The sequence below is a fragment of the Colius striatus genome, chromosome 5 (genome assembly GCF_028858725.1).
Source record: "Colius striatus isolate bColStr4 chromosome 5, bColStr4.1.hap1, whole genome shotgun sequence".
NCBI lineage: Eukaryota > Metazoa > Chordata > Aves > Coliiformes > Coliidae > Colius > Colius striatus.
The window spans coordinates 57,445,688-57,472,849 of NC_084763.1; the positions used below are offsets into that span (position 1 = coordinate 57,445,688).

General features: G+C 49.6%; 1 protein-coding gene across 1 annotated transcript; it reads left to right on the forward strand.

Moving 5' to 3' along the window:
• The first annotated feature begins 1,337 nt into the window (after positions 1-1,337).
• Positions 1,338-25,510, forward strand: TMIE (transmembrane inner ear). Its single transcript, XM_061997423.1, has 4 exons — positions 1,338-1,444; positions 9,825-9,942; positions 20,694-20,843; positions 25,158-25,510. The coding sequence occupies exons 1-4, from the start codon at positions 1,346-1,348 to the stop codon at positions 25,508-25,510; spliced, it is 720 nt and encodes a 239-aa protein (XP_061853407.1). The 5' UTR covers positions 1,338-1,345.
• The last annotated feature ends 1,652 nt before the right edge of the window (positions 25,511-27,162 follow it).

The following is a 27,162-nucleotide window of genomic DNA, read 5'->3' on the forward strand; positions in this document are numbered from 1 at the left end:
GCAGTGCCCAAGCAGCAGGACAGGCAGCTCAGTTTGCTGTGGCTTTATGCCCTGGGGTTGCATCTGCTGGTTTAGCAATAAAACCAAAATGGGTGGCACAAACCAAATGGTTTGGCATGAACCAAATGGCTTGGCATGAACCAAAGCTCCCCATGGCTCAGCTCATCACAGCATCTCTGCCCAGTGTGGATCCTCAGGAACCCAGCAAGGACTGTCCACACCCCCCTGCTATGGGGGCTGCAACTGAGGGAACTTTTACCCTACAATGTTGGGGGTTTTACTGCAGTGAGACACAGAAACTCAACATCTTTGTCCAGCCTTTGTCCCTTGGGCAGTGCCAGCTGGGTTAAAACTACAGTAAAGTTTCAAAAGCCCAAGGGGAGGGAAGGTAGGGTGGAGTGAGGAGAGGGGCAAGCAAATTAGCACACCCAAAAAGCCACATTTCATTAAGAAACCAAGCTAAAACCAGCTCTCTGAAGCACTATGTGGGATCTCAGAGCTCCAGAGTGGATTTTCATCGTGGGCAGCAGGACCAAGCTGCACAAGTCTGGAGGCAGATGCTTCATTCCCTACCTCAGTGCTGCCACCGCCTGCTGAGACCTCCCAACACGGCGTCCTGCATTCCCTTGCCACTGCACCTCATCCCTCAGCTCAATTGCTGAGCACACAGCTCCTCATCCTCTCGTGTGGGACCACAGCAAGTGGGAGCCCAGTAACTCTGCAGCCACGGTGCAAATGCAGCAGGGAACTGAAGGGCGTCTCCTCCCCGGGGACAGAGATGACGGTCCTGCGGTTTTAGCTCCTCCAACCCGCTGTGCACGTGCTCTTCCATCAGCTCCCTTCAGAGACCAAGTCCAGGTGAAGTCACAGACTGTGGGAAAGATGCTTTTGAAATCCCCAGATGTCAGATCCTCCTGTGTAGCAGCCCTGGGCTCTGCTGTAGCAGGGTAACCACCGTGCTGCTGTGCTGAGGCATCAGCTTGGCTTGCAGCCCTTTTTTCATTAGGGGAAGAGAATTCTCTCAACAGGCCAGGAGAAAAACAAGGGCAAGAGAGCTGGAATCACTCAGGGAGCTCTGAGCACTCCTTTGCTCCCCTCCCTCCCTCCCTCCCTTCACAAAGCCCAGCGTGAGGAGCAGCAGAGCACTGGGTAAGCGACACCGGTCTGATTAATTAATGACTCCCCGGCATCAGCTCTGTGGCTGCTGGCTTAGAAAGGAACCAAGGGGCCAGGACAGCATGAGACTGCTTCTGGTAAATGCTGAAGGTTGCTGAGAGCTGCCTGGGTGATTCCTCACCTCCCTTGCTTTGGGCTGCAGAGCAGAAGTCAGAGATACACTGGGAAGATGGCGTGGGATCCACCCTTGCAGCATCCTCTCTCCTGGGTGGGATCTTCCTCCCTCTTCTTGTCCTGCTCGAGAGCTGCAGTGGCACAGTTGATTGAGGTAAGGAGCAATTTGCTTTACAGACTTGGGGGTATCCAGAGATGGGGGGGTTTCTATGTGTGGTGCCCAGGGAGGGCAGGTAGGGAGGCAGCAGGGGATTTAAGGTGGCTCCAAGGAGTTAGAGGCTTCTTTAGGAGATGCCTGTTGCTTTCTACAGGCCCAGCACTAGAAAGAAGGGGCATTTTAAAATGCCAGCAGTGGCTGCTGGGGACAGTCAGCACTTCAGGGCTGCTTTAAGTCCCAAATTTGGCTCGACACAGTGCAAAGGGTCAAAGTGGCAGCATGGTATTTCCCACCCAACATGTCCAACAAGTGCTCCACGTCAGAGGCTCATGGAAACAAGAGGACATGACCCCAGTGATCCCCCTCCCTGGATGCACCTGCACAAGTTAAACATTTGGGCTGCATTTATCACCTTCTGCCTTCCTCTAGTTCAGCCAAAACCTCAACTTTTGTGGTGATGTACCTCACCCACAGCTCACTTTCAGAGCTTTGCCCTACACACTCCCATAGCCCCAGAGCAAGGCTGAGATGACCCAGGAGGGCTGAGCAGCTTCACAGCTCAGGAACAAGCCCTGGCAGGGGTTGGAATTTAGCAGCAGCACTTTCAGATGTGAGAATCCTGCCTGGAAGGACAGGCTCCTCAGAATGACAGCAGCCAACAATTTGGCAGGACACCCCTTTTAACCTCTGTGCAGGCATGGCTGTGTTAAGGGCTCTGGTGGGCTAGCATAGGAAAATATTCATAGAATGCAAGGATGGTGGGGGCTGGAAGGGCCCTGCAGAGCTCAGCCAGCCCCAGCCCCTGCTACAGCAGCTTCCCCTGGCTCAGGGGGCACAGGAACGTGTCCATATGGGGCTGGGAACCTCCTGAGAAGGAGCCTCCACACCCTCCCTGGGCAGCCTGGGCCAGGGCTCCCTCACCTCAGCACCAAAGCACATTCTCCCCCTGTTCCAGTGGAACTGTTTGTGTTCCAGCTCTCTGATCATCTCACTTTAAAGTTAGTTAAGTCAGGACTTTCAAACAGATGTACCAACCCATCCCATCTGACCACTACCTAACACCCCCAGCCAGGCAAACAGGAGCCTAAAACTCCTTTACAGACTCACACAAACTCTGCTGTAGATGGTTTTCTTCCCAGCTCCAGCAGCTCTCAAGGTGACAAGCGAGGCAGAACTTTCTCTTACAGAGCACATTTCACACAAAGCATGCCTCACTGAGCCCAGGGGGACGTGCAGACACAGCAGCCACCCCACTAGGGAGATGTTCCCTTCAATCATCTTTCCCAGCCACACACTTTACAGCTTTGTCCTCATGCCAAAGCAAAACAAAGAGAAATGGCCAAAGCTACAGCACTGTTATAAAGCAGGTGTCATTTTAAGGGTCTGCTTTACTTCCAGCAGGCTTTCTTGAAAACTAACCAGACAGGCTCTTAGAGCACATCAGAGGGAGCAAATGTCACCAGGAAACACAGCAGTTTAAGTAGCAGCTATCCAAAAACGAGCTGAGATGAACAGCCAGTTGCTGTGTTTCTAAAAGCAGATTAATTACAGGCTGCTCCAAAGCTCTGCAAGGACCTTTTCACTTCAAATAATGCCATGATGTAGTTAGCCTGAGTAATTCAATTTCTGCTAAGCCAGCCCACCAAAAGCAAAGAGAGAAAAGGTCAGAGGGGTTGGGTATCAGAGCACTGCAGTGAGCTACAGACAACCATTGAGAAGGAAAAATAAAGCCCCCACGATAAGGAGAAGCAAGAGACTGAGAAGATGCTCTTGCTTAATGGTGCTCAAGCATTTGTAGATGTGCAGATGCCTGTACTTGGGAGCAAAGGGGCAATAAAAGCCTCTGAATATTGGACCTGACAAAAAGCTTTCCTTTTTCATGGGATGTCTCAGTCTCTCAAGCTGACAGTTAACTGTTGAAACGTTAGCAAGCTGCCCTGGCACTGAGAAGACTGGGAAATAGCTCCATGGGCTGCCCTGGATGATGCTAAATTAAGTGCTCCACGAAGGTGCTTTGCAGAGGGACCTTCTGCTTTTCACCCAGAGCTGTGGGCTCTTGTCCAGGAACCCCTTGCCCAGGTTCAACTGTTGTTTGGACAGGTCTGAGAAGATGCACAACCCTGTAGCTCTACCCAGTGCCTCTATATCTCAACCTTAAACTGCATTGACATGTTTAGGCATCAGTAGGTGCTAGTTAAACACCTGGCAGGCTGGGGGAAGGCACTTTTCCAGCATCACACCAATGTTCTAGCACCAAGAAGACTGAAGAACAAAAGAGCTTGGCTTTGGCTTGTTGCTCCCTTTGCACAGGGCTGCTCAGACCATGCATCTGGCTCCCCCCAGATAAATGAAACCCATTACATGACCTGTGTATGGCACTTGCCTATTTCTGGCTTTGCACCTTTCTCCTCACTTCTCCAAGAGCCCCAGCTAGGATACAGTGTGCATTGCAAGGAGTAGGCAGCTGACGCAGGGAAAGAGAGATGAGGACACAGCACTGTTCATACTGCTACTGGTTTTACCCATCAAACCTTTGACATGCCCAAGGGATGCTCTGGAAACAGAGCTGGGAGGAGTTAGGGAGGGAGAGGCATCAACATTCTCAGTGCCTCTAGAATGTACAGGCCAATATAGATCCCATCCTTTCTTAGCTTTGTCTCTCCTTTGGGTGAAGGTTAGCACTGTGGTATTGATGGCTATTTGGTAATCAGCTTGAGGAACTCTGCAGCAGAACAGGACAAGCACTGAGACTCGACTTTGAGCAATCTCTGTGCTGATTGGAGTCACTTTATAGGTACTAAGGGCTGATAAACCATCTGGAATAGACCACATTGTCCCAGTCATCCCCATAGGGTTTGTTCTTGGCTTCCTCATTGACATAATTGTCTTCCCATTCCTATCCCAAGGCTGTTCTCAGCCCTTGTTTGATTTACCCCAGTCTCCTCCTTTGTTGTGAGCACCTCTGGCTGTCTGCAGGTGCATAAAGGGGGGAATCAGGCTGCATAAAAGCACATGCAAAAAATAAACAGCAGCCTGAACACTGGACCTTTGCAATCCCCACTGTCCTATAGGAGAGGTCCACCTTGTTTTGGCAGCCTCCCAGGTTATCACAGGGTGCCCTGGCACAAATGCAATGCATTCCTCATAGAGGAAACCATCAGGGTGATGAAATCAGCTCTCAAAAGGCTTGGAGCAAGTGTAAAGCTGGAGCCAGGGATGGGGAGGCACATCAAGTGTTTGGGATGTAGCAAGTGGCTGAGTTAAGGATCCCCTTATTGAATCAGTTCTGCATCTGTCAGACCTTTATTAAGCTCTTGGATTGGAATCTGGTGCTTCCTACTCAGGAGGTCAAACTCCATCCTGGGAAGACACATAAACACTTCAGAAGCTTTATCAGAGCAGGAAAAGGTGCCTTTTCCAACTGCCATGACAGAAATCAAAGTGCTTCTGGTCTCCTGTCAGTTCTAGATTGGGCTCCTTGGAAAAGCTGTGACACAGGGAAGGAGAAACCAAATTAACTCATCTTTTGGTATCAGTTCTGAGCAGCTTCAGTGGAGCAAAGGCAGGTCCTGATGCAGGGGGGTAAGAAGATGACTGAGGTCACTTGAAGAGCACTGGAGTTTTCTTATTTAAAATAGGGAGAGTTAATTACAGGCTCTCCAGTCTTTTCCAAGACCTTCCAACTGCCACATAGACAAGTGATGTATTTGATTCACAGGGAGTTAAGTGGAGTTTATACTACACTTAGCTCTGTATTGTTGGCCTCAAGGGACAGTAACCTTCACTTGTAGCCTCCCAGTGAGGGTGATGGATGTGGTGCTGTGTGCAACAAGCTAAAAATACTCACGTGTGTTTCAGTGAAGGCAGGGAAGATTGCTGAGGAGCAAGAGTGGACTCCCAAGGTGCATTTCCCATGGGGATGCAGAGATTTAGCTCAATAGCTGAGAAGGAAAAGGACAACCAGGAGAATAACAGCTCAGGAGAACAGACCCAAGAAACACACGAGGGAGGCTGGAGGTCTGAGGCCACAGGAAGAATCCCTTTAGCCAAAGCAAGGGCAGCACAAACCTCAGATCCAGGACAACAGCTGTATTTACCTCATCATTTAACATGAATTACTCGATTTATCAGCTACCAAACTCAGTCATTGTGACCAGTCTTTTCCCCTCTAAACACACAACCCTGTTACCCTGTCCCTTGACCTGCAAAGCCACAGTCATCACTTATCACTACTGTGGTTTTAATGTTGCAGCTGGACTCTGCCAGGGTTTCCCCTGCCACTGCAGAGCACGTTGATGGCCTCACCAGGGAGGTTTTGCCTTGCATGGGGATCCATGGCTCTGATTGTGCAGCTCTTCCTCATTGCTTGGAAGGAGAAGGGAAGAGAGTGTGTGCACAGAGTGTGTGCACACATTTATTTAAAGCTCAGCCCTCCCAACCCATCTGTGGCCTTTAGATATGTGCAATCAAATGCAATTAGGAATAAACATGGTTAGCTTTTCAGAGCCCAGCCAGGCTGCAGGCAAAGCAGCAGCAGCACTCAAGCCTGATGAGAAAAGGCATTTAGAAAAAGACCCAAACCCTTTTCAATTTTCCTCCTCTGATGCTTAATGATGCAAATAAACCTCCAGTCTCTAGCAGCTGTCTCCTTTTCCACTGGGCAAGAGACCTCTGCTTCCCCCACCATCAGCACTGACAGCTCCTGCCTGAAATGAATCAGAAATAGAGCAATCATGGGAGTCTCATCATTCTCCTCCTTTTTTTTATGGTTAGCAGAACCAGTGTCAAACTGTCCTGACCTAAAAAGGCAACCTGCCTGGAAATGGTTGAGTGCTTTGGGGTTTAGTAGATGTTTTACAGCCCTAAGTGGCCAAGGTCAGTTCAGATCCAGCTCCCTAGGGAGTAGTTTTTCCCTTCTCCCAGCCCTTGCTGGGAAGCAAAAGTGATGCCCACACACAATGCAGAGATCCTGACTTCACTGCGACTCTGAGACACACTGGGATGGGGGAAGATGTGCCTGAGCTCCACCACTCCTGGGGATATGCCATCCCTCAGGGCTTGGGAGAGAGCAAGCCTTTGGCGTAGCCCGGTCTTAACTGGAAGGAGATATCGTGCCTCCACAACTAAGGCAACCTGCCACAGTGGGTAATAAAGCAGAAGGTCCAGGATATCATGAACATGGTCCAGCTTTGGCTCCTGCTTTAGATCCCCTCCCACAACCAGCCCTACAGGGGCTGAAGCATTGCAAACCCAAAGCATGTGGCAGTAATGGGCCAGCAGAACCTCTTCCACCTCCTGCCAGAGAGCAGCTGTGGCAGCTTGGCCACGACACCACAGTGAGTTCCCTGCATCCTCCAGCTCTGGCATTTAACACTCCCTCCTGAGAACATGAGGAGGAGCTTCAGTGGTTAAACCAAAGGATCTACATGAATGGTCATGACTCTGCAGAGTCTTTGCCTCATGCTTTTTGCCTTAAATATCCATCATATTTTGCTCTTTTCTGTACTCTTTCACATCAAGAGCTTCTGTGGAACAAAGAGAAGCAGCAGAGATCTTTAACCTTGCTGTTTCTTCCCTCCAATGTAGGTTCAGCCATGGTTAGGGTTATGCTGCTCCTTATCCACAGCTTCCTACCACTGCCTGGCCAGGTCTGGAGGAAGCACTGCCATCACTAACCTCCCTGCTGCTGATGGCAAGCACATGCTTGCACAGTGATGCAGAACCCAGTCAGGATGTCCTCCTTTTGAGCCACGATTGCTGTAGCACCTGATAGGTCAGCACATCCCTTACCTTTCTGTTTACTTCTCCCCAACCCTTTTTACTAGTCCTTCTTCATCACTCCTTCATGAATTAGACTGGAGAACATTTAAACATCAAAAAACAACACCTAGTGCACGTTTCATCTCTGTGAAGGCTTCAACAGAAGCCATCCAGCTGCTAGAGGAGGATCCTGCAGTCCATTCTAGACTTACTGATCCATGCTGAGATCTTGAGAATGTCTTTTTTCACTGCCTGTCTCAGCTACTTGACCTTGGACTGGGAATATTGCTTCTGTTCAACAAGGGTGATGCATCCAGTGCTCTGGGATCCCCAGAGCAAAGAGACTGACACTGAGAGGCTCTACAGGCAAGTGCAGCAAGGATCTCTGGTTATGGAATCATGGCATTGTTTTGGTTGGAAAAGACCTTTAAGGTCATTGAGTCCAAGCCCTCACCTCACCCTGCAGAGCCAGCCCAGCACTAAGCCATGTCTGTGTGTGCTGTGGAAAACCGGTCCCATCACTTCCAAGCCATAGAGCTGGGATGGTGGGTTCTTGTTCCTACACCTTCAGACCTGCAGTTTGCATTCTGGTTTAGTCTGGATTCTTTCAGGACATGATATTTATGACTGCAGTAAATAATTCATCAGCAATAAAGTCAAACAGCTTGCTGGAGACCAGCAGGCTCTGGTGCATGAGATACCCTGTGGCTTGTCATCAGGCAGGAAAGCAGGTTACACAACCCACAAAGGGCTGCTTCTCCACAGCTGCACACAGGGAATGCATCCACAAGCAAGCATCTCTCCAGAGCAGCCCCTCATGAGAAAACACACTTCTTGCATGCACAGTAGTGCTACAGCCTCTCTTCTGCCTTGGGACAGCTTGTAGCAGCCCAGCACTCATGCTGAGTCAGGAAAGCTTGGAAGGCCGTGTCTTTGTGAATCCCTTTCCCAGCTGCACATCAGAGACAGGTCTGGAAGTAAAGACCCATCCTTTGCAAAGCTGAGCTTCACCACATGTCAGAAACACACCAAGTACTACAAATGAAATGTCTCCTGGGGATCAGACTGAGGTTACCCTAGAAGTTCACTCCAGGATAAGTAGTAAGGAAAGCTTAGTTCTGAGCTACCCCAGCTCAAAGGGTCAGGGAACCTCTAGGGAGTGAAGCAGAGGACTACAAAGATGCTGAGGGGATGGAAGATGTGTGTGAGGTGGAAAGGCTGTGGGCCCTGGGGCTGTTCAGCCTGGAGAAGGCTGAGGGGAGAGGCTGGATGTTAAAAGGATGGAGAAACACATTTTGTTCTGCAGCATCAAGCAATAGGACAAGGGGCATAAGCTGGAACACTCAAAGACAAGGGAAAAAAAGCCTTTACTTTGAAGGTGAGGGAGCCTGAGATGCCCCATGGTCAGTCCCTGCACTGGGGGAGATGAATGGCTGTCCAAAACTGCCCTGAGGGGTGATGCTGAGTAACCAAGACAGCTTGTAGGAGACAGGCTCTGAATAGGATGCCCCTGGGAGGCAAAGCACTCCAGACACAGTGGGAAGCATCCTTTATTAGTAAGAGGCTGAAATGAGGTTTGTATTGCACAAATAGGCAAGTAATTGGAGAGTAGCTCCAGTTCTCTCTGTGGTATCCATTACAGCTGTGCTTTAAGAGCACTTCCATGAGCTGAGAAGGAGTCAGATGTGCCTGTTCAGGAGGTGAACTTTTCAGCTTGTATCAAAAGGCTGTTGCCAGTTCAGAGCTGTTCCTACACTCAGATACAAATGGAGGACGCTCCAGATCACCTCAGACAAGACTAGATGCCTGTGTTTAAGAGACTGAGTCCTATACTCACATCTTTTCAAGCCAAGGAGCTGTGAAACACAGCAGAACTGCAGGTTACTGGAGTTTAGGAGTCCCCCCCGCTCCAGAAGAGCATTCCCTGTACAGAAAAGGGAGTTAAGGCTGATGTTCAGAGCTTGGACACAAGCCCACAGAGACATACACACTTTGGAGGAGCTCCATGGGAGGACAACTGGAGACAATCAGAGTCCCAAGCATGGTGAGGGTGGGAAGGGCCCTGCAGAGCTCATCCAGCCCCTGCTCCAGCAGCTTCCCCTGGCTCAGGGGGAACAGGGACGTGTCCAGGTGGGGTTGGAAACCTCCTGAGAAGGAGCCTCCACACAGTCCCTGGGCAGCCTGGGCCAGGGCTCCCTCACCTCAGCACCAAAGGACTTTCTCCTCACACCATGTCCTGGCCCTTCTCTCAGCCCCTGATGTACGAGCACAAGGAGACTGGTGTGGGGTCAGCAAGGGAACGTGCACCAAGAAGGGGAACAGCACCAAGACTTTTCAACAGCAGCACTGCAGCCTGAGACAGAGAAGCAGCTCCCTCATTCCACTGCCAGGCCTCACCATATAGCATGCTGTAAAACCAGAAAGAGATGCCCAAACACACAAAGGTCAGCGTGGACCTCTGTGTCCCATCTCTCGGGAGCAGCTGGCTCTCACTGCACCCTCTTTTCCTCCTTCCCTTCCCACCCAGCAGATACCACTGCAACAAAACCCATGGAAAAACCTTTAAAAAAGAGCCTTAAAAACCACTTTTCTCTTTCTTTTTCTCCCTCTTTCCCAGGCTACCACAGAACCCCCAAAAAAGAAGCCGGACCCTGTGACGTCGGAGACCGTGGTGATCTGGGGGCTGCGTCTCTGGCAGGTGGTTGGTATCTTTGCCATCTTTGTCCTGGCAGTCAGTAAGTTGTAATTCTCTGCCTTGCACCAACCACAGAACCCCTCCAAGTAGGACTTGTTGTTGGAGGACTACAGACCAGATGGCTGTGGAGGTTGTAGGCTGAGGCTGTTTGGTCATTGCAGGGGCTACAAACACAGAGGGGATTGTGGAGCAGGGAGAGGTAGGTGGGATCCTTGAAGGAACCACAGAAAGGCCACTATAGCTTCATCTTGCAACATACAACAGGTCCTAGCTGGTGGCCTCTCAGGGAAGAAGACAGTGTGAGCCCTACAAGTGTGCTCAGCTACAGAAGCACATTCCAGCCCCAAAGCATCTTGTAGCAAACTACCCCATCAGCATTCAATCTGCTCTCTCCTCAGCTAATTAACAGCTATTACAGCTAAATCCCATCATCCCAGGGACCACCTCAAACCCTTACCCACCCCAAGGGCATCACCCAGCCGTATGGGCTTAGATGCATCTAAATCTCCTAGGCATATTTGACCATTCTCTTCTCATTCTAGCTCTTGACCTTAATGGCTTGTCAGCATTCATCTGAGTGCCTTAGCTTTCTGCATCACTTCTGCTCTTCTTCCTCATCAGCAAGGAGCCCTCTCCCAAAGAAACTGGCCTCACAGACAAGCTCCATGGGCAATGCTAACCCTGGCCTACAAGCAGCCATGGTTCAGAACAGGGGCTTGCTGGGCCAGCTCTAAAAACACACTATTGCAGACAACTGACTTCTGGTTCTCCTTGTAATCAAAGAGCACAGCAGCCTGTGTGATGGAGCCTGTGCTGGTATTGGGGGGAATCAAGTCCTTTCTTGCTGCCACAGACCCTCATTTGGCTGCTGTAGGTAGCCTTGGATCAGTCCTTCCCTCAGAGCCTTCCCATTATCTTTCCATGCTCTATTTAAACCAGGCATTCATGCTTTTCAAAGCCAGCCTTTTTCCTTCCCTCCTTGTCCTTTTTTGGCCAAAACACCCCCCTTTAGACCTGAAGTTTGAGAGGTAACTACTGCTGCAACTTGCCTGCTCTCCCCTGATGAAGCTGAGGCTAATTCATCCCATGCCACAACACCCTCTGCAAACAATCCCTTCACAGAGCAAAGCAAACAGGGCCAGGTATTTCAGCCTAAGGACTCCATGCACCATGTGAAACAGGCATCCCAGTGAAGAGCAGAAGCTTTGGGATGCAAGAGGTGAATGGGGTTTGTTTGGCTCGTTTTCCTTGGCTCAGGGGCATCAAACTGTTAAAGACACTCTTGGTTCTGGCAATAGCAGGTTATTTAGGGTTAGAAGCATGGAAATGCAGCCATGCTGGCAAACCAACCCATCAGAAGGTATCCCACGGGCAGCTAAGGGGTGTTTGCTTACCTACAAGCACCAGCAACAAGAAGCAAGCACCCATGGAAGTTCACTCATCAAACCACAGTCCAGAAATGAAATACATTGCAGAAAACAACACAAGAGGAAAGCTGCAGTCTAGGCAGAGCATTGAAAGCAGAGACTCATGAGAAACTAAACCACTTTAAAGCACATCATGGAACCCATTTATGGCCCTCCTCCTGCTCTCTTACAGCCTTTGTTTGAAGAGGCTTGCTTTCCACAAGTAGAGGGGATTTGAAAGCAAGTGCCCCAGCCTTGTGAAAACAGGCTGTGTTTGGGGAAGACAGCAGCTATTAACCAAGCCTGGGACCCAAGTCAGAACAAGGCAGGTGCAACCTCAGGGACATTAGAAGAGCTGAATCATACAGCCAAGTTCTCACCAATTTCTCGTATCCTGCTCCAGCAACATCCTCCTCCTCCTCCTCCTCCTCCTCCTTTGCTTTGCCATCCCCAAAGCACTGATGGTTCCCCAGCTTGGCCAGAAAAGCTTTAACTCTCAGGAGCAGACACAGGTGAGCTGAGCTCTCAGAGGCTGCCTTGGTGTCAGTCCAGAAAGCCAGGCAATGGGCTGGCTCTCTAAGAGGACAAGAGCTTTAGTAGGGCTTCCTTTTCCTAGTTCCAGGAGCACCTTCCCACTCAGAGCCAGAGCTGCATCTCCAGCCAGCAAGAGCTAGCACCTTCCTCTAACAGCCCCAGGAGACCCAGGAGCATCCTTCCCAGGGCCTGCACACAATCCCATTGGTTTATCACCTCACCTTGTTATCAAGGCTTTCAGGTGTGTCTGCTTTGTCATGTGGAGTCAGGTGAGGAGTAAATGAGGATGAGGAGAGGAATTGAGCTGCTTCTGATGCCCCTATCTACATCACTGTGGGTGATTGGGGAGCGTTTGAAGTGGATTCCCTTCACAGAATCATGGAATGCTGGGGGCTGGCAGGGCCCTGCAGAGCTCATCCAGTGCTCAAGCAGCTTCCCCTGGCTCAGGGGGCACAGGGACGTGTCCAGGTGGGGTTGGAAACCTCCTGAGCAGGAGCCTCCACACCCTCCCTGGGCAGCCTGGGCCAGGGCTCCCTCCCCTCAGCACCAAAGGAGCTTTTCCTCCTGTGCCAGGGGAATTATCTTGGTCCAGCTTGTGCCCATCACCCCTTGTCTTGTCACTGGCCACCACACAACAAACACTGGCCCCATCCTCTCCACACCCACCCCTTAGGGACTGATCAGCATTGATGGGATCCCCCCTCAGCTGTCTCTTCCCCAGGTCCCACAGCCTTTCCTCCTCACAGAGATGTTCCAGTGCCCTCAGCATCTTGGTAGCACTCCCTGGCCTCCCTCCAGCAGTTGAAATGGAAATAGAAGGCAGTTGCTCTGGCATGGTCCCGGATAAGCATGATAATTGCTCAGGACAGGCACAGCACCCAGCTAGAGCATCCCACCTGAAGTACATACTCCCCATTCTCCCCACGAAGCTGCTCCTGCTGAGTGTCAGGACTTGCAAATAGAGGTGTGAGCTTCTGCTCTCAGCAGCTTCCACGAGATGGCATCATCACATAAGAAAAGGCTGGGGGGGGGGGGGGGGTTGGCAAAAAAGGCCAAATGCATCAATCTCTTCCATTTCCTTGCTTAATGGAAACCTAAAAAGCTACTTAAAAGGCATCTTACACACCAACACACACCACTGAGATGAGCAAAGAGTCTCTGAGGAAACCTTCTAACTCCTAACAAGGTTTTTGGGGAGGTTACAAACCAGAGGTGAGAAGCCCTGTCTCTACCCAGCAGAAGGGATGAAGGCTTTTCTGTCTGTGCTGCAGCAGTTGAGAAGCAGCTTTCTCAGCTGCCACGTGAAAGCACCTCTGTCAGACCCATCCATCCCTTTTCCCTTGGTTCCTGCTCTGTGCTGGGGGCACATCCCAAGAGAAACAAAAGCTTGAGGAGTAACCCAGCTCATGCTAGGAAATAGAACTTGGTAGCAGCTGCAGAGCATCGTTCAGGTGATGCTGCAGGCAGAGCTCCCAGGGCTGTGGACAGCATTTACACACTTCTACTGCAAGATCAGGACCATCAAATCTTTCTGCCACAACTGCAGAAGGCACAAGAGCTGATTTTTAGGGCAAGCACAGCCTTTACAGGGAGAAAGGTCTGTAGAGAAAGGCTGGAAGAAGAAAGTTCCTCAGGTGCTGCACAGAGCAAGTCACTGCTGCGAGATTTTAGCTCAGGCATTTCATCCTTGGCTAGAGGAAACCTTCCCTGTTGGATGTTTGCATTGGATAGAGCATGGAAAGCCTGACAATGTGGCTTGAAATCCTTATCAAGGCTGCCTCTGAGCACTCAGCATAGTTCAGCTGCTCTGGATGGCTTCTCTGGGAGCTGGTTGATGAAGAGATGCCCCCACCTCCCCTTGCAGGCAGGAGCAGAGATAGCTTGCACTATTGTGTCTTTTTCTTGGAGAGCCTTTGATGAGACAACAACAGACAACTAATTAGCCATCAGGAGGGTTGGATTCACTCAGGAGCACTGCTATCTGGTTCCTTCTCTCCCTGAGAACCAGCACTCTGCTAGGATGGGACTGAGTCACAGTCTTGGAATCTAGCACAGCTCCTTTTCACTCACAGAGCCTGAGGACTCTGCACCAAAGCATTGCCCTTTGCAAACTGCACAGGGGGTGGTTCTGCTCCATCCCTGGGAAAGCCAGCAGCCAGTTATATACACCCAATGCCTCAGCACCCCTCCTGGCTTATCCCTCTAGAGGGGAGAGGGCACAAAGAGAGTGATGGGACAAGGAAAAGCTTCCCTGTTGAGGTGAGGGAGCCCTGGCAGGGGCTGCCCAGATGGGCTGTGGAGGCTCCTTCTCTGGAGACATTCCAGCCCAGCTGGATGAGTCCCTGTGTGCCCTGCTCTAGGTGGTGCTGCTCTGGCAGGGGGGTTGCACTGGATGAGCTTTGCAGCTCCCTCCCAGCCCTTGTGATTCTGTAGGAGTAGCAACAGTGGTGTGAAGAGGAAGCAATGCCTCCCAGCTCCTACCCAAAGTCCTCCTCTGTGACAGCTTGATGTAGAGTCAACAAGAGGCATTTCAAGTACCAAAGTACTGGAAGGTAGGATGGAAGTGTAGCAGGAGGCTCCCACGTGGGGTGGGGTTGCAGCAGAGCTGTTACTACATCTCACTGCTGTGTTCCAGGCATAAGCTGCTGGTGCCTTGTGCTCAACTCAAACTGAAGAACCAAGTTGGCTTTGGATGGTGCCTAGTTATCATGCCAAGGAAAGCCTGAGCTACTTAAGCTGGTGGTAGGCTTTAATGCATTGGCTGCTGGTGTTTTAATGGCAACAAGACAGCTTTGGGGAGATGGAAACAGGTTTGCTCGCTGCACATCCACAGCCAGTCTAGTACTAAGTGGGGCTTTAGCTGGGTGAGGAGTGACAAAGCAGTGGGCTAAAGCAGAAGCTGATTGCAAAAGCAGGATGCTCAGTTCTAGTCATCTTTGTGTCCTTCTCCCTTGTCCTTAGAGAAATGGGCTGGTGGCTGATAGGGCTGTGACAAAGGCTTGACTCAGTGCTCTTAAAGGTCTCTTCCAGCTGAAATGATGCTATGATCTACCAGAGATGCTGTCCTCTTCTCTCCTGTGCCAGTCAAAAGGCTCATGTAGCCTCAGACACAAGCAGGAGTAGTTTTTCTCCTGACATATAACCACAGGCAGGAAAGCTTGAAGAAATAGTTCTGTCACCAGGAGGGATGTTTGGGAATCACAAACACAAAGCTTCTGTTCATCAGCCAGTGCAAACTGGGAGCTTGAAGCTGTCAGAGGTTCAAGAGGGGTGTATAACAGTGTGAGAGTACAAGGGAGAGAGGTTCACACTGAACAATCCTGTTCCCAGGCATCGGGTGTTATTTCAGGAGCACCAACCAAGCTGTTGGACATCTTGCATGCAATTAACTGAGTGCACTTTCATTTCAAGCATTAGTGGTTTTATTTACCAACCTGTTGCAGGTGTGGAAGTATAAATGCCATGTGAGGGCTTTGCACTGCTGAATGACCATTGCTTTTGGATGTCAAAACTAAGCCAGCTGTTTCCATTGATGTGCAGGATTTGCAGGGATCCCTTCAGGCTGCCTCAGGGATGCTTCACATGATGCTTTCTGACACAAGCTTTAACTCTTCAAGCACTGAATGCCCAGCAGCCCAGACTATGAGAAATACTCCTCAGGGTGCAGGGAATAACACACACACACAGAGATGGATGCAAGGAGAGGAGCACTGTCCCCTGTCACACTGCATGGGACAAGGGATGGAGCTGAGCCCTTCTTTTACCCTCAATGTTCTCACATGGAAACCTTTTCTCACATGTGAGACATTTGTGTGTTAGAGCTGTCCTGCTCTCCTGTGCCTACAAAACAGCCTGTGTCCCTAAACTTATGGGCACTAGCTCAAACTGAACACAACATGGGGTGCTTCAGAGTGTCTCTGACTCAGGAAAGACCCATTTCTAAGTACTGCAATTAACAGTGAGTCTTTCTTTCTCTGGTAACAGATAACCTATACTGTTCTTCTTTTGTACCATCATGTTCTCTTAAACTTCCATTGTTGTATATGCTCACACACACACACACACAAATGCACAAGGCTACTACAAACCCCCTGGCCCTGACCCCTTGCAGCAGCTCTTTCAGCATGTCCTCAGGGCATTTGACAAAGGGGGATGTATTCAAAAACATGTTTTGCTTGAAGTCATAGTGGCACAACTATTGGGACTACAGTCCATGGCTCTTCATTCTTTGGCTCCTGTTTTCACTTTCTAGGAAATCAGCACATTAAGCCAAGTACTAGATTTGCATTGAAAGAACAGACATGGAATCACACACAGTCCCAGCATGGTGGGGGCTGGAAGGGCCCTGCAGAGCTGCCCCAGCCCCTGCTCCAGCAGCTTCCCCTGGCTCAGGGGGCACAGGAATGTGTCCAGGTGGGGTTGGAGACCTCCTGAGCAGGAGCCTCCACACCCTCCCTGGGCAGCCTGGGCCAGGCTCCCTCCCCTCAGCACCAAAGGAGCTTCTCCTCCTGTGCCAGGGGCACTGCCTGTGTGCCAGCCTGTGCCCCTTGTCCTGTCACTGGCCACCACACAACAAACACTGGCCCCAGACTCTCCATCCCCCTCCTTTAAGTGTTTATCAGCATTGATAAGGTCTCCTCTGAGCCATCTCCAGGCTGAACAGCCCCAGGTCCCACAGCCTTTCCTCATAGGGAAGATGCTCCAGTCCCCTCAGCATCGTGGTAGCCCTGCACTGGCCTCTCTGCAGCAGTTTCTTTGCTGCCCACCAGCACTGCCAGGTCCCTCTCCTGGAGCTACTCTCCAGCAGGTCCCCCCCAGCCTGTGCTGGTGCAGGGGCTTGTTCCTGCCCAGCTGCAGCACTCTGTCCTGGGTGACCCTCAGCAGGTTCCTCACTGACTGGCAGCTCAGCCTCTGGTGCATCAGCCCATCCTCCCAGTTTGGTGCCAGCAGGGAACTTGCTGAGGGTCTCTCTGTGCTCTCATCCAGGTGATTGATGAAGATGTTGAATGAGACTGGCCCCAGAACCCATCCCTGTGGAACTGCACTGCCCATAGCCCTCCAGCTCAACTCATCACTGTAGATCACCCTCTGGGCTCTGTCATGCAGCCAGTTCTCACTCCAGCTCATTGTCCACTCATCTATGGAGCAGGATAAAGGACAGGACTGAGAAAAATCTTCAGGCAGGCATCTAATTAATGTCCAACCTGGATGTTCAATCTGACATTTTTAGCACCAATGTCTCTCTCCCCCAGAAGAAAGCAGATCCTCAGGTACCCATTGCCACAAGCTGACCCTGAGCAGCAGCCAGGATTGGGTTACACATCCTTTAGAGGGAAAGCTTCCTCCTTCTGCAGCCCAGCTCAAAGAGGGCATCCTCTTCTGAGGCACTAATATCTCAGCAATAGCTCCAGCAGCAGCTTTAAACAAGGTGATTGAGGCAGCAGCAGCTGAGCACTCAAGGTAGACCAGTCCTACAAGACCCCTCTCCATCACTAAGCTACTTACCTGGGGTTAGTAGCCCTCATTGCCCTTTGCATTACCACAATTATTTGTTAACACTTCCACAAGTACCTTAGACAGCCCAAATCTGTCAGCTCTTTCCTTAAAGCATCACTGCAGTGGTGCAGCAAAGCAGCCCTCCAGCCTCCTCAAAGGGCATTTAAACACAAGTGCTGCAGTTAACTTGCCATTGAATACATCTGCATTAATTGCTTGCATTATTAACAATGGAATGGCTGCCTAATTAACTGAGAGCAGCACAGGCTACTTTGCTAAATGGTAATTAAATGCTCCACTGCCAGACTGTGTTTTATTCAGCTTCAAAGGGAACAAACCTACTGTGGATTGCAGCCAGTTTCCCTTCCATCCCTAAAACTGCCCAGTTCTCACTCATGGTTCTCTATGTCTGGAGCCTGGGGAGGTGATTTCCTTTACATCTTGTCCATCTCCTGGGAGCACTCAGTTAGTTCTCTCCTCTTTTTCTTGGTGGGTTTTGCACATGGGTCTGTGTTTAGTGCACAGTTTATCTGGAAGCAGCTGTTACTGTTGGTTAACTGGATTCACTTCAGTGAAAAGAGAAGGAGGGACCATGGACAGGGTAATCTAGCCACATGGATAATTACTTTAAGCCAGTAGAGCTCTTTTCATGGTCTTCTGTGTATGCTCTTAGCTTACTCCTATACAGAGCAAAACGTTTTAGTGGGGAGTGAACACTCAGCTGCCACTTAATCACAAGCATCTAATTGTTTAGGGTGGAAATGATGTTGTTTAACCTTGGCCCTGTTACTGTACTTCAGATGAGAGTTTGCTGGGGCCATTTCTCAGCTCTTGCTACCTGGATAGTGTTGGATATGAAGACTGTGATCTCTAGCTCTGGCACACACAAAGCAGAGCAGGTGAATCCTTAGGTTTGAGCCCCACGACTTGCAAAGGGGATGGAGATGGGAATAGCATTATTACTGTTAAGCAGAGCCCAGCTCAGGATTGTCACATTGCAACTACCACCTCTGTCCTTTGGCAACTGAGAAGTGGGACTGTGAGAGATACAAGCAGCCCTACTCCTTCCTGTAGGGCTAAGGCAGCCACTGTGACGTTGGCAGGCAGTTTGTCCTTGGCTTTTAAGGGCATTGACCAATCTCTTTGTGCTTTACTTGGAAGTCTTCTCATTTCTCACTCTCCAGGAAATATGATGCCAATTTCCCTGGCAGTTTTGCTCAGATGTCAGTAGAGTGTTTCCTGGCTTAGCTGAATTCCATGGTGCTTTTAGGGAAACAATAGACCTTGATGTAGAAGTGGTTAGAGAAAGGCTCATACCCCATCCTCCTCCCAGTAAGTCGTTTCCCTGCTTGCTGTCCCTGTTAAAAACGCATCCTTATGTCCAGCCTGACCTTGCCTTGCCTAACTGTTGGGTATCTTTCAGTCTGAAAAGGTCTGTGCCATGCTTTGGTTGTAAAGGCAGGTTCACAGTGAAGTTCTCCTGCCCTGAGCAGCAGCCAGAGCCAGCTGTGTGCCATCCAGATGTGGCACGTTACCCACTTGCAAGCTGCCACTAACACCAGATGGGCACCTTGCACATCAGACTCAGTTGCCCTCAGCTTGTTGCTGACCCTCACGGAACAGCAGGAGTAAAAGCATCCTGATGGCTTCCCCAGTTCACAGGTCCTTATAGTTTCAGGTCATTTTAGGCAATTTGCTTCAGCTTCAGGTGTCACATTCTGTTGGGACATTTAGAGTGGGATTACACACAACAGCAGACTGTTGAGCTGGGGTGATATTTCTGGCAGCAAAGCTCAGCAAAGGGACAGAGGAGCTGCTAGACTTCAATTGGGAACTTCACACCAACCTCAGGACACTGAGAAAGGCGTTGCACAACTTTCCTCTTCTTATTTGTGGCGTGGAGAGGTCACACAGAGCTCATTCCAGGTTAACATCATCCCTCTTGACTTAGGAGAGGCTGGACAAGCACAGAACAAGCTTTTAGGGAGTCATATTTACACTAGCAAGTGGTCTGTGCGTGCCTGTGCTGCAAAGGCTGCCTGCAGAGTGGTTTTAGTCCTGGTGAATGAGAAAGGCTGATGCTTGGAAGCAAACACAGAGCTCACTTCTCTCATTTCCCTGGATTAATCTCAAAGGTCTCATGCATTGCTCATGGTGATGTAAAGCCAGAGGAGATTACCTGGCTTTTGAAGTGTGCAGCAAGTTGGATGCTTGCCCTTCTCTGACGGCATCCTCGCAGCCTGAGGGATCTCCAGTGAAAACAAGGGACAGAGCACAAAACTGATCCCACCACATCTTTCCAAGCACGTGGCTCTGCCTGCCTGCACAACCCATTTCCACAAGGGATATAAATGAGGTTAAGAGCTTAGGTGGCTTGGAAAGCTCAGCTTTTCTTTACAACAGAAGAATCCCTCAAACTACTTGAAAGATGCCCACAAAAAAAAGGGCAACTGGAGAGCTCCAAGAGCCCACACTATCCCATGCCTCCCAGCATGTGTTTATGACCTGTGGGCCAGCTAATTTGATGATTACCTGTTTCCAGGTTTAATTGGCCTTTTCCCTGCAGTTGCTGCTTTGTTGTTGTCAGAGTGGTATGTGGGTGAACCAACTTTCTGCTCAGGAATGGCCGGTCTAGGAAACCAACCAGCAGTGATTTCATCCCAGTGTATTGTCTGAAGCATGATTAGATTTTCAGATGGAAGTTCTGAAATGATGTATAGGTTTAAGCAGGAAAATATCTTACTGGGAGTTAAAACCATCATCTGCACCCTTAAGACATGGAAAGAGGAGTGATGGAATAAGTGCATGCACGATGAGAGGGTTTAGGGGACCTGAGCTCTTGGCCTGCCCTGAATGGATTTGCTTGCAAGTCAATTAAGACATATACTGAGCTCTTATCCTGGATCTGGTTTGGAGGGTTTGAGATGTTTGCATGCCAAACTCTTCAGCTGGAGGTCCACAGCCCCAGCATCTCCCTGCCACAGAAGTGAATGGCTCAGGCATCTTGTCAGGAGCCTCCATCAGCATCGTCACCGTTGTCACTTCAAAAGAGAGGAGGGATTAAATGTGTTGATGCCCTGCACTGGTGGCAGATGTGGATTAAGGCAATGGTTGACATTGGTTTTGGTGGGAAGCACAAGCTCCATCCTTTAGCACAGCTCACCTAGAGAGTGGTCACTCTTACTTCCAGCCGTCGGTGCGGCCACATCCCTCAGGCTGGTACTTCCACTGATACCAAAGGCTACAGGCTCCCACTGGAAGAAACTCTTCTGAAGTTAATTGTCCTTCCTGCTGTCTGCCCTGTGCTAGGCTGCTGACTCAGCTGAATGCTCTTGCCTCCTTTCTCCTTCCCCAGTTATCACACTGTGCTGCATCTTCAAGTGCCGCATTCCCCGGACAAGGAAAGAAATCGAAGCGCGGTACGCTCAGCGCCAGGCAGCCAAGACCTATGCAGACAAACTGGAGACTGTGCCACCACTCAACGAGCTCACAGAGATCCCTGGAGGTACTGCCCTTGCCCACACCCACACACCAGACCCGTCTCTTCTGTTGGGGTTGTTTTGTGTATGCGTGGGTCCTCCCTTAGTCTCAGGCAGCTTGTGCTCCTTGGGCACAACGTGAAGACATTGCCATGACTTGGGAAGTCCCTCCCTGCCCTCTCCATTCACCTGCATTTGTGGTCATGGAGGTGAAAGGATCAGTTTCTCCATTGATACAAGGTCATCCCTTCCAAGTTCATGTTTAAACTGTTTGGTTTAAGGGCTGGTTATTGGGTTGGGGGATGTTAGTAGGCAAAAAAGAGTTGTTTCCCATTACTCATACATGTTTGACCCATTCAGATGGCCAAGAGTGTTTCTGTCACTGCTCTCCACTGCTCTCACTCATCTTTCCTGATTCTGTACCCTAGGCTCTACTGAAACTCTTCTAACTCTCTCTGGTCATGTCCACTCCAGACCTCTCAACTCCCTGCCTGTGGTGAAAGAAGAAGATGAAATGGCCCTGCAAGGAAATTAGGGGACTGCCTTCCTGTCTGTCTGTCTGTGGCTTCCCTTTTCTGATGAGATCCACCGCACCCTGGACCCTCTGCTTCTCAGTTCCCTGTCTGCATTTGACCTCTGTTTTCTCAATACCTTTTTTAATGAACTTTTTTCCCCTCTTTCCCGTGTCTCTGCAAGCTCCAAGATCCACAGAAACTGCAAGTTTCCTTCACTCAGAATGTGATGCTTCAGCCCTTGAAATTACTCAGAGAGGCAGATAACACAGTCATAGAAATTCAGTCCCACAGCAGCAAAACACAGAGCTAAGTGCTTGATGGTGGGAACTTGCACATGCCTCTATTTCAGAGGGGTTCAGACATCTCACTGTGCCTGTACTATAAACTGAGGATGCACAGACCACTCATGCACAGACCACTCTCTGGAGCTGAACCTACTTGGCATGAGCAAGCCCTTGTCCAAACAGTTACATTCTTTTAACCTACTAGGTGGTCCTGCTCTGGCAGGGGGGTTGCACTGGATGAGCTTTCCAGGTCCCTTCCAACCCTTCAGCCTCTGTGATTCTGTAAAGTCAAAGGTTATCCAAAGGTCTGGTGAATGCATTCTTGTGTGTATGAGCAACCACACATGGAAGTGCTTAGTATTGTGTCCTTTGATTTTCTGCCCAAAAGGCCAAATCCTGACTCTGTAAGGAGCAGCTATTGGCAGATCCCAGAGGCTGGGAAGGATCATGCCTGCAGATAGCAGAAAGCCCAGTTCACTCATTTGTGGCTGCATCCTCTTCCTGCTTAGCTGTTACTGCTGGAAAACCAATAAATGAAGGATGGGAATAAGCAGAAGAGACAGAAAGGGTATTTAGGCAGCAGAATGGCTGTTTCACCCCAGCATGCCAGTAACTTTTGGGCTCCTGTAAGCAGCCTTCACACGCCACAACCAGGGGATGCAAAGGCTAGTTGCTTCGCTGTAGGTTTAATGAGATCATGGCAAATTACTGCAGCCTGAACTCATGAGTAAATTACCACAAGAAAGCAACCTCCAAGAGGTCATCTGCACCATAAAGATTATCTAAATGCTTGCCCCATTAAGTGTGGAGTTTGGGTAGCTGAGCACTCTTTGACCTTGTGAGAATCCCAGAATGATGGTCCTGGCGTGGTGCAGAGCAGGAGGCTGGTGCATAACACATTGCTGAGTGGCTGCTGATGGCTGGGTGGCTCGTTAATTTGTGCCCTCTGAAGCTCCTAATCACTCCCTGGGGCAGATATAAATCTGCTCAAGTCCTCCTGAAGGAGCTGGTACAGGGTGGGAGTCATCCATCTACAAGTATATCATCCACATCTACCAAGAAGCCTGCATCAGCACTAGCTGTCTAGACTTTATCCCTTTATTCATGGGGGGAAATGAAAAGGATGTGATTCTTTTCACAGTAGGGAAGCTGCTAAAGTGGAAGAGCTAGAATTGTGCCATAAAGATGTCTGGTATGCCTCCAGCCCTCAGGACCCAACAGGACTGACTCAGCTGTCAGTGCCTAAACAGCTAGATGCAAGAGCTACGTGTGATCAGACCCCCTGGTTTTCCCTTCTTCTGAGATGAATGTGCATCCTGTCCAACCCCCTCCTAAAAACAGAGTCTCACTCCATGATTTAGGCATTGCAATGGAAAGTATGCAAATGTTTGGCCTTCATCTCCAGGCTGCTTTGGTCTGTACAGAGCGTGATGCTTTGCCATGTCACCCCACTGACACTTGGCAGCCCACCTTGATTTATGCACCCATGAAATGCAATGTGTGTCTCTGTCAACTATTTATGTGCTTATGCTGTAACAACCCCTGGTAGACCCAGTCAAGGCCAGAGAGATGACTTGAGTGGTTTGAATTACTGAGTGGCCATTAAATGCTTTAACATGTCTGTAAGTGTCAAATGCTGTTAATCATGAATGTATCACAGTGCTGAAATACTCTCACTCCTTGGCATTATTTCACCCTGCTTCACATTCAGTGTGATGGAATATCCCAACTGCCAGATGGTTCTCCATGCACTTTTTTGAGTGTCATATATGGCAAGGGCTTTTATTAGTCAGAAATAAAATGGAGGCAAGGCTTGAGTGGATGAAATGCTACTTACAAATGGATCCATTTGTGCTCTGTCTCCCAGTCTGTGGGGGAAGAACAAGCAGGACTTGGCCTTTGCTCTGAGTGGAGATGGACTGTTTGGGTCCATGTCCTGGGAGATGTTGTGTTCTGGTCTGAGGATGCTCCAGCTGGTTTGTTGTGGAGTATACCTGCTTCCTACCTTATTTATCCAGGGTACAGACCCTGCAGTGCTTCTGATTTCCTTTTCCTTCTTCTCATTCCTTCTGGTTTTAAAATGAGAGTCAGGATTTGCCCTGTGGTTGTAAGAAACAGTCTGTGTTGTTCTACTCCCACTTGCATGTGCAAAGGAACCAGCAGCTCCAGAGGGAGAGGGGTGATGTTTTACTGCAGTGTGCAGCTGAAGGGATGTTTTAGGTAAACACAACAAGTTCAAGTTTGCTGAGCACCTGTAAGACATTGCTGCCATTTGGAAGGGACACTGCAGGCATCCATAGCAATGGGAGATTGGGGGCTGCTTGAGCAGATTGGAGTGGCTCCAGGTAAGGACTGAGACAACTCACCTGTAACAAACTGCCTCCTGAGCCAGGTCACTGTCATCTTTCCTCAACCTGTGACAAAGCCAAGGGAAGGAAGCTCAGCAGTGACCAATCATCCTCCATTTGCTGAGGTCATTGCTCCATCCTGGCTGATTTTCATTGTTGAGCTGTGTTCACATGGTTGTCTGTTTCCATATCTGATGTCCACCTTGGGGACTTTGAGAGAAGGAGGTGATGGGAAGCTTTACACACTTCCAGGGTTGGGGTTGTTTTGGCAGAGCTTTGTACTCTGCTGGTCTTGAGCAAAGGGAAAGCTTGCCCTAAGAAACACATCACATGTGACCTGTGTTTAAGCACCAGGTTGCTGCTTGAGAGTTCAATGCATGAAACTCTGAGTTCAGCAATGCTTCTGAGAGAATGAACCACTTCCAGTAGGAGAAATATAACAACAGGTGAAGAAAAGCTTTCTGCTACCAAACCCATTGCCAGATTAATGAAACCTCTGCAGAACCAGGGTGATGCTGAGGAGTCTTCTCCCCTGTGAGTCCAACACATTCCCAAGTAAAACATTCCATAATTAAAGATATCAGAAGCTTCTTGTAGCTCCTGTGGTGGGCAGCCAGGCCCATGGTGACTGGATGTGGACAGGACATAAGCTAAGCCTGCTTTTTAGTCTTCTGCTGGGAAAGCCATCATGTGCTTGTCTGTCTCTGAAAGCAAAGGCCCCCAGCAGAATCCCTGCTGTCCACTCTCAGCTGCAGGAGACACATCCCACACACAAAGTAGGAGAAAAGCCAACCAACAAAAAAGAAACCCCTCCCAAACCTGAGACAGGTCTGCACTGGATTGCATGAGAGGTGTTTCTGTTCCTTCCTGGGGAAGGAGACAACTCCTCCTTGAAGGTCTTTGTTGGGAAATGCCTATGGGATGTGCTTACAATGTGCATGGATCTCAGGAGACATTTCCTCCAACAACTCAGCCCTTGCAATGACCAGTTCTGCTTTACCCCCTCAGTCCATCCTCCCTAAACAAATACATGCAATGCTGCAAGACTGAGCAGAAGAGCCACACAAACACAGCCCCAGTAGATGCATTTTCCCTTTGCCCAAGATTTGCCAGCAGGGAGCAGGAGTTTTGCCCTCTTCCTGGCAGCCCAAGTTAACTGCTCTCCTGTTTTCTTTTTCCATCCTTGCATACAGCTCAAGCTGCAGAAGAAAAAAAGGAAGAAGTTCCCACTGTGTCTGGAAAAGTGGACAAAGCTCAGAGTAAGAAAGAAGGCTCCAAGAAGAAGGATGGTGAAAAGGACCAGAAAGAAGGATCCAAGAAAGAAGGGAAGGATGGGGCCAAAAAGAAAGAAGGAGAAAAGGGAGAAAAGGGAGATAAAGGAGATAAAGGAGATAAAGGAGATAAAGGAGGAAAAGATGCTACTGACAAGAAACAAAGTGGTGGGAAGAAAGGTGAAAAAGAGGGTGATGCAGCAAAATCAGGAGGAGGCACCAAATCTAATGGCAAAGCTGGTGGGAATGCCAAAGCCCCAGCAAAGAAGAAGTGACATTGCTAAAAGACACTGCTGCCAGTCTTTTGGGGAGGGCACTGTCCAGTTGCTTTGGGTAGAGCACTGGGAGCAAGGAGGACACACTGTCTCCATGTACTCAGGTCATTGGGTGCCGCTGGATAGATGCATTTATTACTTCAAAGCCCAGGTCACTGGTTCATTTTGTCCACCAAAGGCCATTGGGCTACACAGGGTCTTGTGAGTAAAGTGCACTGTGCAGAGCTACAGAACAACAGCACCTGGAACCAAGCTTCAAGCTGGAGTGGGGACTTTGAATCAGCATAGGAATGCACTGAGGTGAAGCTCTAGACTGCTGGGAGGATGAGATTCACTTAACATTTGTCCTCCTTGAGGACCTTAAGGCGTCTAATAAATCATCTCCTCCTAAATAGGACTTGTATGAGAATAACCTTAGACATTGAATAAATTCTGGGTGCAAAACCCCAAGGAATAGAGTTCTCTAAGTCACAGCTCATGTGGTTTCTGAGAGGTGCCCTGGACACGTGGCAGTAAGCTTTCCTTCCTTCTCTGCTGCCTCTTTCCTTCTCTGGACTGAAGGACATGCAAAGAACTACATCTCTCCCAGGCTTATCCACCTCTTTGTGTTCTTCTTCATTATTTGTTCTGCTGAAAGGCAGATAAATCCTGTAGGAGGATGTGCACAGAGGAAACACAAAGCAGACTGCATCATCATCAGCTCAGCATCCCTTCAGAAAAGGCAGCAGGCAAGAAGAGCCCAGTGGGACCAAGGGGCTGTGAAGGTGCTGAGTGTGGTGCAGCAGCAGCTCAGGGTGGTCTCAGGGGAAGCAGGAGCTGAATGCATTCATGTCTCTGCTCTCTGCCCAGGCACTTTTGCAGCCAGGGAGTTTGCTGTGTGGCTGCTGTCTCTCTCCCCTCCTGGGGGACTTTGCAGAGCTTTCCTCCAGGAGTGTTTTGTAAATATCTCAGCAATTTATACCTTAACAGCCAGTGGGTATTTAGCCACAAAGCCAATGGGGGATAATTAACAAGCTATTGTGATGACTGAGGCTCTACCTATTGTCTCTGCTGGACATACATCTCTGAGTAGCCACACTGGCATGGCTTTGTCTACTTGTGGGGCAAGGAGGAGTTATAACTGGAGTTATCTCCAGCAGTTTATTGTCTAACTTCTGGGAGCTACATTTACATTAATCCAGCTGCTTTCTATTCACCCTGTGGGTTTCACTCAGAGAGCTGGTCCATCACTGCAAAGACATTTCTGCCTGGTTTCACCTTTCCTTTCCCCTCTGTCCTCTCCTACCCAACCCATCCTGGTAGCAAATGAACCCAGAGAAATGAAGAGCATGTTCTTCTGTGCTAGTGAGGTCAGTCAGCTCATAAAAGGATTCCAAAGCACCAGAACTACTGAAGGGGTGATGGGAAGGATGTTCACAACCATAGACATATTTACTAAGAGCATGAACAGTGACAGTTCCCTGCCTCCAGCTGTAATCTGCCATGCTAGAGAGAAGTCAGGCTCAGAAATCCTTCTCCTGTATGCAGACAAGAGTTTGGAGCCCTACAGCTCCATCCATTGCAATGACACCCAATGATAAGTGGGAGTATGTATCTCATGAACATTTATGTCTAAGTCTGAAGAGAAGTGGGGACTGCAGCTCCCAGGCAGG